The 18,343-nt window shown below is 42.1% G+C and overlaps 1 protein-coding gene across 4 annotated transcripts in view; it reads right to left on the bottom strand.

Annotated features, from left to right (window-relative positions):
• Positions 1-18,343, bottom strand: part of SFMBT1 (Scm like with four mbt domains 1) — a 93,267-nt gene that overhangs the window by 32,101 nt on the left and 42,823 nt on the right. For all 4 annotated transcript variants that reach the window (XM_027640241.1, XM_027640242.1, XM_027640244.1 and 1 more), the window contains exon 4: positions 5,948-6,115. In XM_027640241.1, the coding sequence (XP_027496042.1) occupies positions 5,948-5,975 (28 nt within the window). In that variant the 5' untranslated portion in view covers positions 5,976-6,115. The remainder of the gene's footprint in view (positions 1-5,947; positions 6,116-18,343) is intronic.

Raw genomic sequence — 18,343 nt, 5'->3', positions numbered from 1 at the left:
AAATTAAAAACCATCCAGGAAACAGCAATACCAATAGTAAGAGATCTGAAAAGAAATACTAAAAAAAAATTTGAAATATCACTGTCTTCTTTTCTAAGTTAGATAATATGCATTTAGATATTCTAAAATATCAAAAGCAGAGAGAGGGACTGAGGGTAGTTCTAAAGAAAACAGCTTGAGACTTAACTGAAACCAAGGCCACTCAGATTAGTCACATTAAAAAGCCCAGCTCATAAGGTGTAATAGTTTCTTTAGACCAAGAAAATCTCATTTCGGGATGCATTTAAACCATAAATGTGCTAAAACCACTCAAACCACAGTTCAAAACTCACTCAGGCTGTTAGGGAAGCAAACACCTGGAGTGAGCCATGCTACAAATTAGTCAGATTTCCTACTGTTATTGTCAAGCCTGTCCTCTAGCCCCAGTCTCCCCTTAGTTCTTGGCTCAGCTCCTCACTCCCTTTCTATTCTCATTTTTTCCAACGTGTAACTCACTCTGTTGAAAAGATGCCAAACCAGCAGAGGTTGGATTTCAGGTCCCCTATTTTTGTTTGACATTTTTCCTGCAGGCACACAGTGGGATGACCAGGGAGGGTCCCACCTCATGTAATCATCATTTTTAACCTCAACACACAAACTAAAGCTTCAGGTTCAGCAGCAGAACAGGATGGCAGTGACGTGACACCAAAGCAGAGCTTTCATCTTCACTTTCAGACTGATTCCACCATCTGCACCATAGTTGTCTTTATGAATGAACAAGGGAGCTTTTCCTCTCTCAGTACCAGGAAACCTGATACCTTGTTTATATTTGAAAACAGAGAAATCTCTGTGTATCACAAGCCCGAGGAGAGCTCAGCACAGGTTACAAGACACCAACACTTCCTACACTCTGAGTCTTCTTTAGGACAGGCAGCAAACTGTTCTTTTCAGGAGTAGTAGCTTGAGTAGGAAACATTACACATAAAAAAAAAAAAAAAAAAAAAGAAGTACTGCTACATGCCCTTATCAGACCCCTGGATGTGCTGACAACCTGCTAAGTATGCTCCAGGACAGTTCCTAGTCCGCCAATAGAAAGAGGCAAATATTTGCCCAAAAGTCTGAGATATGTTAAACAGACTAAAAAAACCTAAAAGTCTGGAGTGTAAGTAGGTTCAATCCATCTTCAGACTGATGGTTAAGCTCATCTTTGTCTTCTCACTGTAACTCTATGAGTTATCATTTTCCAAAAGTCAGAAATGTACATTCAGTTAGCTGTTGTCTGCTGATGACAGTATCTATTTTAAAAGAGGCTCTTATCTCTCCTAAACCCAACTTCTGTTGTTTTTAACCAACCTCAGCTGGTTATATTGGCCTTTCATAAGACTCAGAGCTCAAAAGATTCAGAGTTTAAATATGACCATCACTTTTAAGGGATAATTTTTAATTTACTGAAGAAATGACCTGGAGAAATAAATAAGGAGTTTTATTTAGAAAACTTTTGAGGGAGTTAAAGAGGCTAATGCACAGACCACAGCTGTTTGCAAATTAGGCTGAAGCTGATCAAAGCTTTGGCTGCGAGTCATTCTAAGAAAAATATAAGTTCATTGCAAAATGTTGTTAAAACAGATTAAGATTTCTTAACTCATTTAAAGAGAATTTTATTTTAATATGACCATAAAAATGCTTAAGTTCACAGCTCCAGAACCAAAGTGGGAACAAACATCAGCTCGAACACAACATATATGGGTCAGTCAAGACCTGGAGCGAATTCTGTCTTATTTTTCTCCTGACCAGACAAAGTCAGCTCGTCTCTTCCCACCAAAAACCACCCGGCTGCTCAACAGCAGCAACAGCCCTGCTCTCCTCCAGCCCCAAACAGCACTGCCTGCAACGTCCAACACACTCCTGTTTTAGGGAAACAAAGAAACGGGGTTGCTCTGTGCTTTTGAACCAGTTTGAAATCCAGCAGCTCCATCTGGGAATACCACAGGGACCTCGAAGCTTTCCCAAGCCTTGCAGCACCAAGTCTTCAATGCCCGTTACCATCAGATAACTGGCTGAGGGGCAGTTAAGCTCCTTAAATGAGCCACAGGTCACTTCACACACTGAAAGGGTCAATTAGTAACTTCTGTTGCCACTTAATTGCTACAAGGAGCTCCAAGGAAAGCCAGTTTGCCTGCTGCTCCAGCGACCCTTTGCCTTTAACTACCGCTGAAACCATTCCCAACTGGATCAGTTACTGCAGGTCCTTTGGCATTCCACTCATCCATGATTTCTGCAGCCTGTGTGTTCTATATCCAAACGAGCCCGAGAAGGGCTTGGATTGCTCTGTACACTACAGTGCCCAAATCTCACCAGCACACCCAAGAGCTCACTTTAAACACATTTTTCATAGGAAAAACAAACAAAAAAACCCCCAACCAAACCAAACCAACCAAAAATTATCACAAATCGCTGTCCAATGCTCATTGCAAACTTAATACTTTTCCTGCTTTATTTTAGGCAGTTTCCCTGAGTCAGAGGGATTTTTTGAAACTTTTTTTAAAAGCACACACAGCTTTTGCTGTTCATTCATTCATTCATTCATGAAAGTACAACTCAAGTTGTGTTTGCACCTTACTAAGGTTTTACAATTAAATGAGAGAAGGTGATCAGACTCACCCTTCAAGCACTGAACACAAGGAGTCAGAGATTTCAGGAGCTTTGCTCCCTTTCCAGGGGCTGACACAGCTGAGGGCTGTGCTTAGCTATAGTTTTAACCCAACCATCTGCTGCTTTCACACAGCCCTGCCACAGCATTCCAGGTGATTTAGCACAGCACTAACAGGAGCAGTGTGGAACAGGAAAAACTCACTGAATAAAGCTCCAAGCAGAAATGCTGTAGGAGGATTCATAGTGAGAGCAGTAAATTAGTTTTTTAATTGTGGTGTTTGGAAGGATTTCATAAACCGTGAAAAATCTCAGACATCAAGTCTCTCTTTTTCAATATCTGAATGGAGAAACACCCCAAGAGTGCAGTGAAGGACCATCTCTCTGGTAAGGCTTTCAGAGTCAGAACCCAACCACTTTGCTGGTTTTATTGGCAGGACAAGTAGCAGCAGAGCAGGTCCTGCTTAAATCAAGCCTTTGATCTAGTCCACTGATATTTTTTGCAAGACCCTCTTGCACAGCTCCATCCTCACAGGTTAGCAGATCCCTGGATACAGAGAGGACCAGTTTAAGGAAGACACATTCCTGAGGGGCCCCATGTCCCTGTGAAACATCCTGATCAGTCTGAGTTCAAACTACTCAATAAAACCAATAAAATAGCAACAAAAATCAATAAAACACCAGAAATTCTTGCTACTGTGAGAAATCTTGCAAATGAATATGACAGATAACAACAAGCAAAAACATCTTTAATGCATTTGATTTTAAAGCAAAATTTATTAATCTAATGCTGCAGGGATGTACATATTTATGCTCTTTCTCCCCATATCCTTAATTGCTACAGGTCCTAAACAAATTCAGCTTTCTATTACATGGAGACATATTTTTCTCTATTAGACAGGATGACTGAGCAGCACATTAGCTCAGTGGCAAAGCACAACTTTGGCAAAGGCAGGGGAAAAAACCAGATGCAATTCCCATCTCTCTGGCCTTGCCATACAACTGGTTTTTGTCAGTAAAGCTTTCAAATGAAGCTAATGTTTTCTCCAGCAAAATTTGAGAAGTGTCCTACAGAGGTTCTGTGGAGAATGGTCACCCACTTTGGAGGTGAGAAAATGCTCTGTAAGAATATCAGCAGTTTCCTAGGTGGGCACAACACTTCATCACTATTTTTACTAGCATTATTGGGAACACTAACTCTTCCTTTCTGAATTTTATCATGATTCGCATCCTGCTGTTCTCTGATACATACAGGAAGAGAAAGAACATGGAATTGTACCATTTGGACACAAGAACGTACGGAAATATTAAGGAAGGTAGCCCTTAAAAATACCTGAAATGGAAACAGTCTACACCAGGCTATTTTGATCTTTGGATTTGAGTTAAATTCTCACTGCAAATAACTTTCATGCATCTTTAATGTGATATAGTTGAAGGCTGTCACATTGGACATTTAAGTACATCACACTGAAGTCTGCAAGACCTTCAATTAAGGCTAACCTAAAGGTTTCTCACCCTGAAATGTAGATATATTTCAATCTGATTTTAATAACAGTTAATCTTTTTCATCTATACCAGCTGCACGGCCATGAATAAATAAAGACAGGTTGGAATTTCGGCAGCTGAGAAAGACTGTGACAAGAATGAAAGTTGTCTCTTCCCCTTGTAGTGTGGGAGAGCATCACAACCAACAACCCTGACCACTGTCTGGGTTCTTGGGAGGCAGAGAGCCTGTAAAACCAGAAAGACAGAGGGGAATCTCCAAAACTGCTACAAATTATCAAGTGGAAAAAATTACATAGGTTAAAGAATAGGAAGGGAATATTCCAGTAGTAGTTTGGACTGGTCTAACTCAAAGGCACTTCAGAAAACAGTATTTGAGAGCACAACAAAGCCAATGTGCTTATGCTTACACAGGCATCATTTTCTGTGGACTCTCTGAATGCAGCAAGTAAAGCTCCTGTCAGTTATTGTTTGCTTTTCACAGCCTCCTGTACTCAAACCTGGTACAAAAGGATGCTCAGGAAAATAGCTGTTGAGTAATTTCAAGGCAGTATCAAACCCTTCCTAGCTATTCCAAAAGCACAGAGTGAGAGAGGACTCTGTGTCCTCTGATGCTTTTTGAGGAAGATGGAAAAATGACAATAAAGGCTTCAGCACCAAGGAATCAGCCTGTGAACACACCACTGCTGACCACTTAAACATCTCCTTACTGTTCCTCTCTCTTATTGCTCACTGGCAGAAGTCAGCAATTTCCTCTAGCTGAGGAAAAAGGCAGAAAAGTGCCTGAAGACATTCTATGTCCTTGTCCACAATGTCTTTTCTTGCTTATTTGAGGATATAACATTGACAACAAATAAAAATCATAAAGCAGAAGACAGCGTTCTCCTAAAAGCACTTAAAGATTAAACTCACATTTAACATTTCTTCACTAACACTGGCAGCAATTAGGTTTCCAAGAAGTAAAGGTACAAAAACTACCAGTAGTGAATTTTCCCATGAGAAGAGCAGCTTGCAGGACAAGCACCAAAGGAAATTAAAGCAACTAAAATTTGCTTTACATTAACTGTACCAACACCATAGGCAGGGACCTCCTCATGGACAAGGGACAAACCACAGTAAACAAGATGGAAAAAAATGGATGGTCCCTACCCCCACAAGAGGGTACAATCCCAGAACTGTTTCAGAAAGCTGTTAGTATTCCCAGCCATCCCAGACCTGGTGTTTCAAGGTGAACCAAAACCTGAGCTAATTTATCATAATATACCACTCTGCAGCAGGTTAGGGATTGATATCACAAGCCTATCAAAGTGGACGCACCAAGGCACTTCAGAAAAACAGGACAGATTACAATGGCAGCAAACAACTTCAGTTATCTGACTTTTTAAACCAGCAGCACAACCTTGTCAAAAATTTAAGAGCAAGATGAACACAAGGACAGATAATATTAACCACTTCGACAGACAAATGCCTTAAAACAGTAATATTAAAACCACCAAGCTTTTCATAAACCCATCTCGTGGTGGTAGCACAAAGAGGAGAGTCACAGCTTCTTAAAAACACAACTCCTAAGGTGGGTGAGACTTTGTTCTTTAAGCCAGTGACACATCCTGCTTTGAAGTAAAGCAATAACAAACATGACCACGACAGCCCCAGGGCCAGAATCTAACCCTGAATCACTGAAATTTGCATTTCTCCCTGTGTACAGTGCACAGCATCAGACACATGCCCAGTGGACATTCACTGTCCTCAGCTTTCTTCCATCTTGCTTGCCAAGTTTTTCAGGCTAGTTGGCCAGGGAGCTCAGCTGGACTATTACCTGCATCATACTGCTGTTCTCCATTCATCTCCACAGCAGTCTGGTGGTTGTTTCGAGCAGCCAGAAGCAGGGGAGCCCAAGGCTGTCACTGTTGGGTGGTCATGAGTTGCCTCCCGCCTTCGATACTACTGGGAGCCAGGACATTCAAGAAGGAATCCTGGAAAACACCTGAAAAGAACAACTGGTAAGAAAATCTTCATGTGATTTTAACTATTCTTAAGATAGAATCATAGAATGGTTTGGGTTGGAAGGGACCTTAAAGCCCATCTCATTCCAAGCCCCTGCCATGGGCAGGGACACCTTCCACTAGACCAGGTTGGCTCAGAGTCCCATCCAACCTGGCCTGGAACACTTCCAGGGACGGGGCAGCCACTGGGCAACTTGTGCCAGTGCCTCACCATCCTCACATTTAAGAATTTCTTCCTCATATCCAATTTTCAAACCTATTCCTATGAGCTGTTAAATCACGATTTCATCATGAATGGTAGAAACCGAGGAAGGAGAGTTCTAAAGTGAGCCCACTAGTTCAGTGCACTGGCAGTGAGTGCACTGCAAGTCTTCTTTCCTTACAAAATTCTCCATTAAAGTTGTTTAGTAAACAAAAGCCTAGGTTACATGTTTATTTAATAACAACACACTTTGACTGACAACTTTATATAAATCAATGAGATGGGGCATGAAGTGGCCCTAAACCCAAGATTATTAGGTTAAATTCTTGTTAAAAAAAAGATAATTTAAAATAGCCTTTGCATTCTTGTTGAATGTCTAGGAAGCACCTGTTTTTTTTGTTTTAAGCAAGGCACCAGAAATAATGTAGGGGACTAAAAATCAGCTTCTAAAAAACATACGTGGCACTTCTGAGATAAACACATTTTTAATAACTATGGTTTAAAAAAAGAAAGTCCTACACATCTGAAAAATTTGTATAGCTATACTGTCTATGGAAACTCCATGATAATCCTTAGAGGTGGCATCATTCACACAAAAATAAACCAACTTGAACAGAATTAAATATCTTACAGCAGTGCTCAGTAGTGCTCAGTCCTGTAGAAAGTTCTCAAGTACAACCAGAACTACAGCCAACTTCAAAAAATTTCATTACATGTGAAAATAAAATTTTTTTAGAGTAGCAAGAGTTATTATTAAGAGCTCCTATTGAATGGTAGCTTAGTGCCACAAAAATCTACTCTGTGGAAGATATCAATAAGTTTTATTCATTATAGCTCCAGGAATGTGTCTGGAAGGGAACTCAGCTGCCAGCTCCTGTGATATGCTTCTAACCTACTGCACTCCAGCTCAGAAAGACTGTGCTCAGCATGTAACTGCAAGGTCACAACTGAACTCCCAGTTCAGCTCAGCCTCTGTGGGAAAGTTATGAGAAATGAAGCCCAGGTACCACCCTCTCTCAGTGTCCTGTGGTTCCTTACACACTTCCTCGGTGCTCTCAGGACAAAGCAGTGCAGGATAAGATAATGCAAGCACATGTTCCCAGCCTACCCTCTCTCAAGACTTTCCTCCTACAGACAGACTGAGTTTCCATTTTTCCACCTTTTATAAAGTAATGCTGGAAGATGATGTCACTGGCAACCTGCACGATGCTTGGCACACAGGGAAGAACCAACAAAACACTTCAGAATCATATAATCATTAATCAAAATATTTCTTGCTAATGCCCTATCGTAAGTGTATCAGCTGTCACAGTGCTAAGCCAAAACAAAGGCAGTCCTGTGAAAAATGCCAAGCAAAGCACGTAGTCCAACAAATCTGGGGATGTGCCACTGGTTTCTAACAGTGAAGCCCTGGCAAAGTACCCTCAGAATTAATTGCAATTAAGCTATTTTCAGTTCATGGGATTCAGCTCTCAATTAGTGTCTATAACTAAAGCAGGTGATGTAATTATCTTTTTTTTGCAACATGAAAATATTTAAGACACCCCCTCCCCCCTGAAAAAAACCCCACCACAAAACCATACCACATACACCAAAGAGGCTGTTGATTTAGAAGATGTCAAATACAGCTCCTGTTGAAGTTGATTGATATTCTGCCCAAGTCAAGTTGGGGAGTTATTCAGGATTTCATAAGCAGCTCTGGTGTTTTCTGTACACAAAATTGAGAGTACTTGTAATTAGCCCCCGCCAGGGCTGTGCCTACAGTCTGGCACCCCAAAGATTATCTTTTGATAAATCTCGAGGGAAGGGGAGCACAAGTGCTGCTGGAACAGAGCTGATTTGGAAATACTTTGGACTCTTCAGTCTCACTTCTGCATTTCAAATCTCCTTTCAGCACATGAAATATTCAGATGTTAGCAACTGGAGGCAGCATTAAAAACAGTTACAGTTCATTAAAGCCAGATGGCTCACTTGAATATGAAAAGAAATCAAACATAAGTTGGATGTTGAATTAAAGTAAATCAGCTGGTGTCTGAGGTTTAATATTATTTTAAAACAAAGGCAGAGGAGACAACGGGGACAGGAGACACCCCTAAGGATTGGGGAAGAAGCTACAGAAAGGATCAAGTTTCAGCGAATTCCTTCATCCCAGGCATCCAGTAAAATCTACTTCAGCCCCCTGTGTCTACTATAGAGAGCTTCACTCTGCCCAAGCAGGCAGGAAACCTGTTGCAGGTCTGCCAGGGCAGGGAAGGGGTTCCTCAGCTCCTGAAAGCTGCAGCTCTGCTTCTGAACACTGAGATAAATCTACTGCTAAAGCAACAAGGAAGGTAAAGGTCCTTTTGTTTTTCTTGGACCATACCCTGGAAGTGGGAATAGAGGACCTAAATGTCCTCCTGGTCCCTAAGCCCATTCACACATATACCTGTGCTTTTTCACTTCAAGGAAGTACTAATTATGTGTTCCCTAGGAGGGGAGACGGCCCCGTGCACTCCATTCAAAGACTTTTTGTAACAAATCTTTTATTGGAGGATTCACAGCTATGACACAGACAGTGCCCTGTTCAGCACCTCTTCTAATTAGGTCCAGTGTTTGCAGTGGAGATTCTTCTTGTCATTTCAAAGAAATCTATTCAGGACAAAAGCACCCCTCTACTACAGACTCCTGCCTGGAAAAAAAAATTCAGGAAGAACAATGAGAAGTACAAAGCTGGTAGAGATGAGCACCCAGCAGTAGCAGCAGCAACCCTTTCCCAGTACACACTTACTCAGTGACCCCTTCAGTGAATATTCCCAATGCCTCTTATTTAGGCACAAGCTCACCATAAAAGCTCTTCTGCAGTTAAGATCTAAAACTCTCATGACAAAATTAGCCGAGAGACTTTTCCTTCACAGAGAAGGGACTGTACCAACACTCCATCCCAGAGGGCCAAATCCTGCTGCTGCACTGACTGAGGCTCCAAATCACAGGGCAGAGATCTCCCCCAGCCTTATTCCTGATGCTGCCACATGTAACCTCAGCTACAACCCGCTGCCAGTCCCAGGTGCTCCCCTGCCCTCTGCTTGTATCAGTACTGCAGAAATCAGCAACTTCCACAGCCTGCAAAAGACAACTTCCAGCTTATTTTTTAACCTTTTTCCTAACCTAACACACTGCAGTCAATCATGAATACAGGTTTCAGCTGCCCCTTTTGCTACAAGAAGGTGAGACAGTGGCTCCAGGGCAGAAGGGGGCACGTTCAAATCAAGATTTGTGTGTGACTGGGCACTTGCAGGCCACATACCTTATCAGTGTATAAGCAGATCTAAGGTAGCTGAAAGGCAGTTGCACAGGTACTTTACCAGAGGAGAAAAGCCAGGTGGAGAACTTCGGCCCTTTGGAAAACACATCTGCACCCTCTCAGAGGACAAAGAGACTCCACCCAGCCTGACTGAGACTCTGCCAACTTGTCACTGATAGAAGAAAGTAAAAAAAATGGAAAGGACCTTCTGGGATGACAACTTAAGTTGAAGTATCCTAAATATCAGTAGAGTTTAGTAAAAAAAAAAAATAATTCTATAGCACAACCAGAACTCAATAAACTACTCAGGTAGGAGCCAACTTAATTTTAGGTTCGACTTACAAGTTCATACTTGATTCCTCATAAATGTTTTTGTGTAATCCATTCCACGTATACTGGTGAGTTTCGTATCACAGCAGTTGGGAGTACTCTTACTTAGTGTTTTCAGCACAAAACAAGTAAGATACAGTGCAAATTTCTCAGTCAGAACCAAAATCAACAGTGACAGAGAAAATTAACTTTCAAGCTATTGAGTGTGAGTTTCATTCACTCTTTTGTAGCAATGCACTCGCAGTACAGAAACAGCCAAACCCCCACATTAGAGTCAGTACATTTCCTCAAACAGCCACATCCTTTTGGGGGAAAATGTCAGAGATTCTGGCTAAGCACTGCTGCCAACTCAGTGGAAGGATACAGCTGATTACTTGCCACAGCAAATCAGCAACCCCCTCCATCAGGGCACAAGAGCAGATATTTGCCTCCTTTGAAAAAAACCTCACCCTTGAAGTCAGCACTGACAGAGCCAAAAGCAAACAAATATTCAGAACAGCGTTTGGTGTAAGAAATCTTTAGTATCTGTGAAGGAACTGTTTCAGACTCACAGATCACCAAGTGTCTGTGTGGTCACTGCTGCTACACCTGGAAAAGCAGCTCACCAAAGCTCCACAAAGCTGCAGGAGCTGTGAGACACCAACACAGGGGCATGGAAGCCACCAAGGCTTTGCCCACCCGAGGATTTCTTAACTCCAGTCACACAGTGCAGGAGCAGGGTAGGCACAAATCCAGTCTCTGTCTGATCTGCCACGTGGAGTACCACTCTCATTTCTCATGTTTTGAGATTCAACAACCACAGCAATGCTCCTCTTAGGGTCCACTAACTCTTCTTCCTCACCCACAGCACCAGAGGGCCAGTAGACAGCTGTCAAACATCACATTCCAATTATCTTCTTGGGAAGCAAAGTATTGTACACACCTACATCTATGCCATTCCCTCTTGCCCCAGCCCCATCATTCTCCCTCCTGCTGGGGCCCTCAGTAGAGGTCCCACTCCTCCAAGAAAGGGTCTCCACAGTCCTGTATTTCATGTAAGCTCCTTGTTCTCTAAGCCTTTTAGAGTGAAAATAGGGTTTAAGACCTTTCTTGTAATTTTCTGCTCTCTTATTTACTCACTAACAGCTGGGAGCCTGGATAACACTTTAGATATTTTCTAACTTTCAGCTGCATAAACAAAGTAAGTATTTCACAAGCCTTCCTAGTACCTGACCTTCCATAACCAAAAGACAAAGTGGAAGACTCTCACAATCTCCAGTTTATGCTAGAATTTCAATTTTTCAAGCCATTTTAATTGCTGTTCTGTGACAAGCAAAAATCAGTTTACAGTTGCTTCAGCAGCAAAGAAAACTACCTGCCACAGAAGCCTTGGTTCAGCACTGTTAGCACATTCCAAATCTTCCCAAGACAGCCCTGCAAGGCCCAGAAAGCAGACTACAGATAGGCAAAATAAAGTTTGATGCTTCTATAACAAAGTAATAAAAATACTACCAATTTCATTAGTCACAGCTGCTGAAGGAATAATCCCGTCCAACGTGGAGAACAGAAACCTTTGGCTGACTTGCAGCTCTTTAAAGCATTATTTTTACACACATACATGAAACAGCCGGTCTGTAAAAAGGAGCTTCTTTGCTTGTTTCTCTAACGATTTACCAAAGATAAACAAATAATTGAACGACCTTTAATTGTAGGTAGGACCACCAGCATTTTCCTTAGGCTGTCTCCATGGCATACTGGGTGCTCCAAAACAAACACAAAACTTTCCTATATTAAAAAAATAAATAACAGGGGCAACTGCATTCCCACATTTTTGCAGTTGCGAATCCAACTGTAAGCAAACCTGCCCTGAGTTTACCACATTCTGCTCTTGCCCCTCTAACCTGTTTTATAGCCAAATCAGACAATTCTGTGCTCTTGTACGAGGCCACAGGACACTGGCCTGGTGACCAGCCCTTCTCCAGCAGCTCCAGTTGCAGACTTTGCCTCCGTGGTGTCCCAGGGCCACAGCAGAGACCAGCAACCAACCATCCTTCGTGAGGAACCTTTATTTCGACAAAAGTGGTTGAAATTTCTGAAGTTTCAACCCCTCTAATCTCTATCTGCCAAGTCTCTTATTGTCAACTTATTTGGGCTTTGTCCTTGCAAGGGCAGAAATTGTGTTAGTCATAATGCTTGACTCCTGCTCCTTGCAAAGGAAGCTTTCTTGAAGACATGGCACAGGATTCCTGCAATTCCTGTCATCCTTCTGCCTGCCAAGAGCATGCTTGAGTTTTCTTATCTGAACAGCTTCTGTATGGCCTCTGAGAACAGAACCCATTGAACATGAATATTACATATGTATATACATGCAAATATTATCACCAGAGTTGGATTAATTATTAAAACTTACTATATTTCTCTCACACCTGCACTGTAATCTCTGCTCACAGACCAGTACTCCTAACTGTTCCACCCTTCCAATTCCCTGCTGCTCCCATTAAATCTATTTTAGCAGAAGAGAACTCCAAGTTCATCCCTCCCATTGCGAGAACAACTCAGACTCCACAAGAGAGCTGCATTTAAAGAACACACCTTCTGTTCTTACACTTCCAAAGAAATTCTCATAAAATGTAAAAGGAGCAAAGAATCTGCCACGGAGAATCCAGAACACTACCAACACCACGAAGCCAGGCTTACAGAAAGTTGTGTGGCTCTGGAGCACGTTTCACACCTTCTGAATGCAAGTAACTACAGGACTGCAAACACCTCTGCAGAAAATGTTAAACCAGCCTGCACCACTGCAGTCTAATGCAATAATACAGATATTATTTTTATTCCAAGGGTTTGATTAAAAAAAAAAGCAAGCCTGTATTTATGACAGTTTCCCTGGATTTACCCAGTGCCCACAAACAAGGTGGGCAGAACAGTCCAGCCAGCAGGACAGGACAGGGTCCCACCACTGCCTGCAGCCAGTGCTTCACCAGAGAACTGGTGCCAGAGCTCCTCTGCCTTGAAAACGTGGAAATGTTGTCTGTGAACATGCATTTTTATTAGCATAAGAGTATTTACCAGAGAAAAGGAGAATCTGTTTTGTCACAAAATGAGACCAATGCTCATACCTTTAACTCAACCTTCTACTAGAGCTACTTGTACAACACAGAAAAACCAACAAATAATAATCTATTTAGCAAAAATCTGCCAATATAATCTGTGGTGTTTATCTTTTACGTTTAGGTTATGCCAATTTTTTCCAGTTTTCCACTCCCAACCCCTGTCTGAAGTCCAGTGGTTTCCAGGATTTGACTCACTGCCTGGATATGCCTGACTATACACGTAACACATCTAAAACTGGGAAGCCTGGTTAATGAATCTTGAAACACTCAGGTCCAGCTCAACAAATTATGGGATCTGACTTTACAACCCTTGTTGTGCTACCCAGCTGGGAAAGCAATTTCCATGGGACTACAGGTTAAGTCCAGGTGAGAATGTAAAAGTCACAGCTCTGTTCCCACTAATTCAGAAGCCACTGGACAGCCAGAGCATTCACTTGACAGGGGAACATCACACAACAGGGTGTCCCAAGAAGTTCATAACTGGTTGTAAATAGAACTTGTTAAGAAATGCTTCCTTTGATTCTTCAACTTTTAGGGAAGTTTTGGGGAGTTTTGTCAAGTCCTTAAGGTTTGGGTTTGTGTTTTAAATACAAAATCTCCAGTATTTTTCTGCTCTCTTCATCTGTTTTCATGGCATGCAGAGTAAATGCACATTGGGGGTTATGGGCCAAATAAAGACACCAGTCAGAACAGACTGCTCTGTTTTCATTGTTGATTTTGTTATTTCATATCTTATTGCACAAATACAACTGCCTGAAGTTACAAGCCGGAAAAGATGAAGTAAAAAAAATGTGAAGTTCCTGCTGCTCCCCAGTCCCAGACAACACCTTGGCAGCTTCTTATCCTCTGTAAAAGGAGAAGCAGCATGAACAAGAAAATATTCCACCAGGAAAATGTAGTATAATTTGTGGTGAGATGGAAAGAAACCGACTTCTACCTCTGGATCTTAATCCCTAGTGCATGTAAGTATTGAATCCCAAAGTACATAATGAAGTGACATGGATGGCTGCCCATCAGGAAGAGTTAAACTGCAGTGTGACAGCCATCAGAGATGGAACCCTTTCAACTTGGTTTGAGAAGCCTTCTCAGCTTCCCTGGAGAAACTACATTACATAAACGGGTTTAGACTTTAAGTGAAATGACTTAACTTTTTGTCAGAGTCACCACTAGTCTTGTTCTGGCTTGAAACAAAAATGCAAGGAACCGACTCTGTTCAAGAGCCAACTCTGAGCCAATGCCAAGGTTTGAGATCTGCAGCACAGAGCCCTAGAGAGCAACCTGTGGGGAGCTATGGGTGGCAAAGCACTCAACTATCAGCTCCAAAACAAAAAGAAAATCACGCCCTGGAAGAGCACCTGCATTGCTAAGTGGGAGAAGACAAAGTATCGATGGCTGAATATAATTAAGGATACAATTCAGCTATTCCCTATGTGAGAGAAAAGTGTTTTAAATCAAGTAGTACATTCATTGCACATACATTTTAAGTAATTAACAAAGATACAAATTAATCCTAAGTGCCTGAAATATAAGAATTACAGAAGAAACCTGAAAAAAAAATCACCTGTTAGAACACCAGATTTGGAAACTAATTTCAATGTATGAAGGATGTCAGGCCTACAGATAAAGTATGAAGGTCAATGAAGTTACAATAAATAGCTCCCTAATATTGCCCTGAGGCTCAATTTATTCAAACAAGTCCTCGTTGAAGCCTCATCTTCTGTGCATATGTTACAGGAAAGTCTTTGAATAAAATCCAAGCAGGACACTCAACTTGGTTCAGCCCTCAGGTCACGTAAAGGGAAAAAATTTGCACTACCTTCCAAAACCTTCTTTGAAATTGAACTTCTGTTTCAGAGAACAACCTAATGGATGTCACCACTGCAGACAACACAACAATTAAAGGAGATGTGGAGGGGAAAGGAAGCTATTTTGCAAATAAGACATTTTTTAAAAGTCCATCAGATAAAATGCTTTTTTCATGTCAAAGCACGCTCCTACTTCCTTTGTCATGTCATTGAAATGGCACACAATACAGAAAAGGTAATATATTACACCCATTTCTCAGAACAGCTCCTAAACCACAAGGTACACACAAAAAGGGCAACTCTCCCTTGAATGCCACCACAATCAGAGGACAAACTCAGATCCTGTCAGCCTGTGAGGGCTCACACGACCTCCAGACATTTGAGATCCACAAAAAAGCCCAACTTACCGCTAAGAACATTTATTCCCAACAAGTACACTCTCCACCCCACCAATACAGAAGTTTAAAGGTTAGGAGCTAAACCTATTTATTAATACACTGACCTCTAGTTCTAGATCTGATTTTCCTAGAGCAAGCAGGAACTGCAACACATCTCCAGCTCAGCTGGTACACTCTTTGGTGTACAGCACTTGTGAAATTATAAACAATCTCCTAGATTTGGGTTTAAAAATAGACTTGATGGTTTAACTTTTGGTTCCTACATCTAAAAATTTGGCACTGATACTAGGGGACAACAAAGGGAGTGGTATTTCATTCATGCTTCTTTACATACATAGATCATCAGGCTTTCTTCCCTGAGCAAACCAACTAACCCATTAGTCAGACTGTCAGTGGCAGGCTAGAGTGAAAATAAAGATGAAAAATACCTTCTTTTAAAGTTTGTAGTCTTGGTAGCATATAATTTCAATCTAAATAATTCAATCTTAAATAATTGCAATTAAAAAAACCCTTAATCATAGAAGCTGTGTTTGTTTTTATGCACGCTAATGATATTTGAACATAAGGTCTGCTTAGACAGATGCAACCACAAATCAAACTGCTGTTGCTGTCCAACAGACAGAAACCCTATTTTAACAAGCAGTGGCACTAAAAAACCCCTACAATGACTGCAAATAAAAACTGCAGAAGCAAACAGGACACAGTCTTATCAAAAGCACTCATCACAACACATTGAGTTGGATCAAAACAGACTTGCAACTCACAATTTTCCTTATGAAGAATTAATTTACTTTTGAGTGGCCAGTGCAGGTCACAGAACAGGAAACAAAACAGGGAAAGTTTGTGGCTGATGAGGTTGTCTTTGGAAAGTGAAACCCAGCATCATTTTCCCTAACAAGGACTCTGTGCTACCTACCAGCAAGAAGTAAGACTCAAGCTCCCAAATGGACTCAGGTGCTGGAACTAATAAATTTGGAAAGTGATTAAGGGAAGGAAGACTCTAAAAGCTGTCAACCACACCCAACACTCACTGAACACACTCTACAAAGCCACTTCATCATCAAGGCCATCAGCACTCAGGCCTTGCTTTCAGAAATAAGCACTTCTTGATTTCAGATAAAATCCAAATAAATGAGGCTACAAACTTTGAAGGGTCAGGACTCCAGGCCTGCCGTGCCATTTTCTTCACAAAGCCATGTTTCAGAGTACAGCACCGCCTCGGGACTTCTGTGCCTCAGGTTTTTATTTTCATGGCTTAGTCTCGCTGTTTCATTACTGTGAAAGGCAAGTCTCATTAGCAGAGCAGCCCTGGAATGCTCCCAAGCTGCACTGCAGGCGGCAGGTGCCGGCACTATCACGGCATCTGCAGCATCTCCCCACCCGCTCCTCGGAGCCAGCAGTGTCCATCCACCCCTCCTGCTCCACAGTGCAGGACAGGCTCATGTCACCCATGTCATGGTGGGACCACACGAGGATCAACATCGCAGGATGGAGCAGCGGCTGGAGCAGTGGAACACGCCGGGATCATCTCCCTCTGCTCACAGTTCAGCACAAGGAGAGCTCCCAGTGCCCTGCACTGTCAGCTTGGGGCCAAGGAGCAGTGAGGACACCCCCTGCCTCCCCCTTGCAGCTCTGCAAGCTGTGACTGACCTCACTACCAGCACAGGACAGAAACAGCAGGAGCACAGAAAATTAAACAGCAGCAGGTTTCAGTTCTTCCATAAAGGTATGTCCTCTTCTCCTTCCCCCAGCAGACCAGCAGACTACCTACATACCATCCAAATGTTAGTCCTCGCCAGGACTACAGTCATTTCTCTCATGCAGGCACTCCCCATCTTAAAAGCAAAAACATGACCTTAAAACTGAGGGGAAGCCCAAACCAGAACCATGATCCTACCATGCACGGGCATCAATGGAGAATGTATCCCGAAGGCTGTGTCCCTTTGCTCAAGCCTCCAAATGTGAATATAAGAACTTCTAATTCCATTTTTTATTAAATAAAATCACTTTCCATCTCAACTATTGAGTAAAAATTGTCACCTCGAGTCAGAAATCCTAGAGGAGGCAAAATTCAACTTTCTACAATGCATATTTAAAGACTCCTTATCAAAACAAGTGCTGAAGGCAAGTTTATCCTACATCTTAACCGCCACCACTTGTTCAAAAAAGAAGCCCTCAGCAGTTTGGCTTTGACTGTCAGATCCCCAACCTGCCTCATGTCTCCTGTGCACTCTTGAACAACCACTGTGCTTTTACCATGAGATACATTCTGACCTGAGCTGCTCCTTATCTTCCAAAGATAGTGTCGCTGATGAGGAAGTCTTGAGTATAATCACCTGGAACTAATCTAATCTAAGTTGGTTTAGGACTGATTTGACAAGATTCACCAGCCCGGAGCAGGATCTATCACTGCCATGTGGTGATTTCCCTGTAGGTGCAGAAAAGCCCATGGTGGAACCAGGATCAGGAGCAGCTCAGCAGTCTGGTGTGTGGCTGCATGAGCTGCTCAAGTGGTGTATCTGTCACACACTGCTGGAGCTTTGGGGTGTAACAGCAAAAATGAGTGTATTTTCCCCAGCGGTGACAAATACAAGTTTACTGACACTGTTTAAATGCTAAAAGCAAAGCCAGTGATACTGAATAACTAGACAGAAACATCTGAATTATTTAGTAGACAGTGCAGAAGCACAAAACAAGCCAAAGCATGATCTGACCAAGAAAAGAACAAGGAAAAAAAAAACCCAACAGCTATTGGTTTTCTGTTGAAGAGAAGGAACAGCTGAGTGCAGGATTATGACAGCAGCCATGGCAGAGAGGGGGCTGTGACTGCACGGCCAGGGATGGTGACAAGCAGCACTGCTGCTTTTTGATTGCCAGGTACTACATTGACTGAGCTGCAACAGGAGGCAACATCCCAAGACTTTTTTTTCTTTTTTTTCTTTTGGACAATCTTCCTGAAACCTCAAACCTCCTAAGTCTTCCTTGGCCACTATCAGGGGATAAGGGGAGTGAAAAAGGCAAATTTCAACCACTCCTTTTAATAATCCTACAGAGAAAATCCTGACCAACTGATCACAGCTAACATTTCTTCAAAGGGAACAT

Source organism: Corapipo altera, unplaced genomic scaffold (assembly GCF_003945725.1).
Source record: "Corapipo altera isolate COAL_440 unplaced genomic scaffold, ASM394572v1 55, whole genome shotgun sequence".
Classification (NCBI taxonomy): Eukaryota; Metazoa; Chordata; class Aves; order Passeriformes; family Pipridae; genus Corapipo; species Corapipo altera.
Note: the sequence above shows the minus strand (reverse complement) of the source record. Positions and strands in the feature narration are given on the sequence as shown.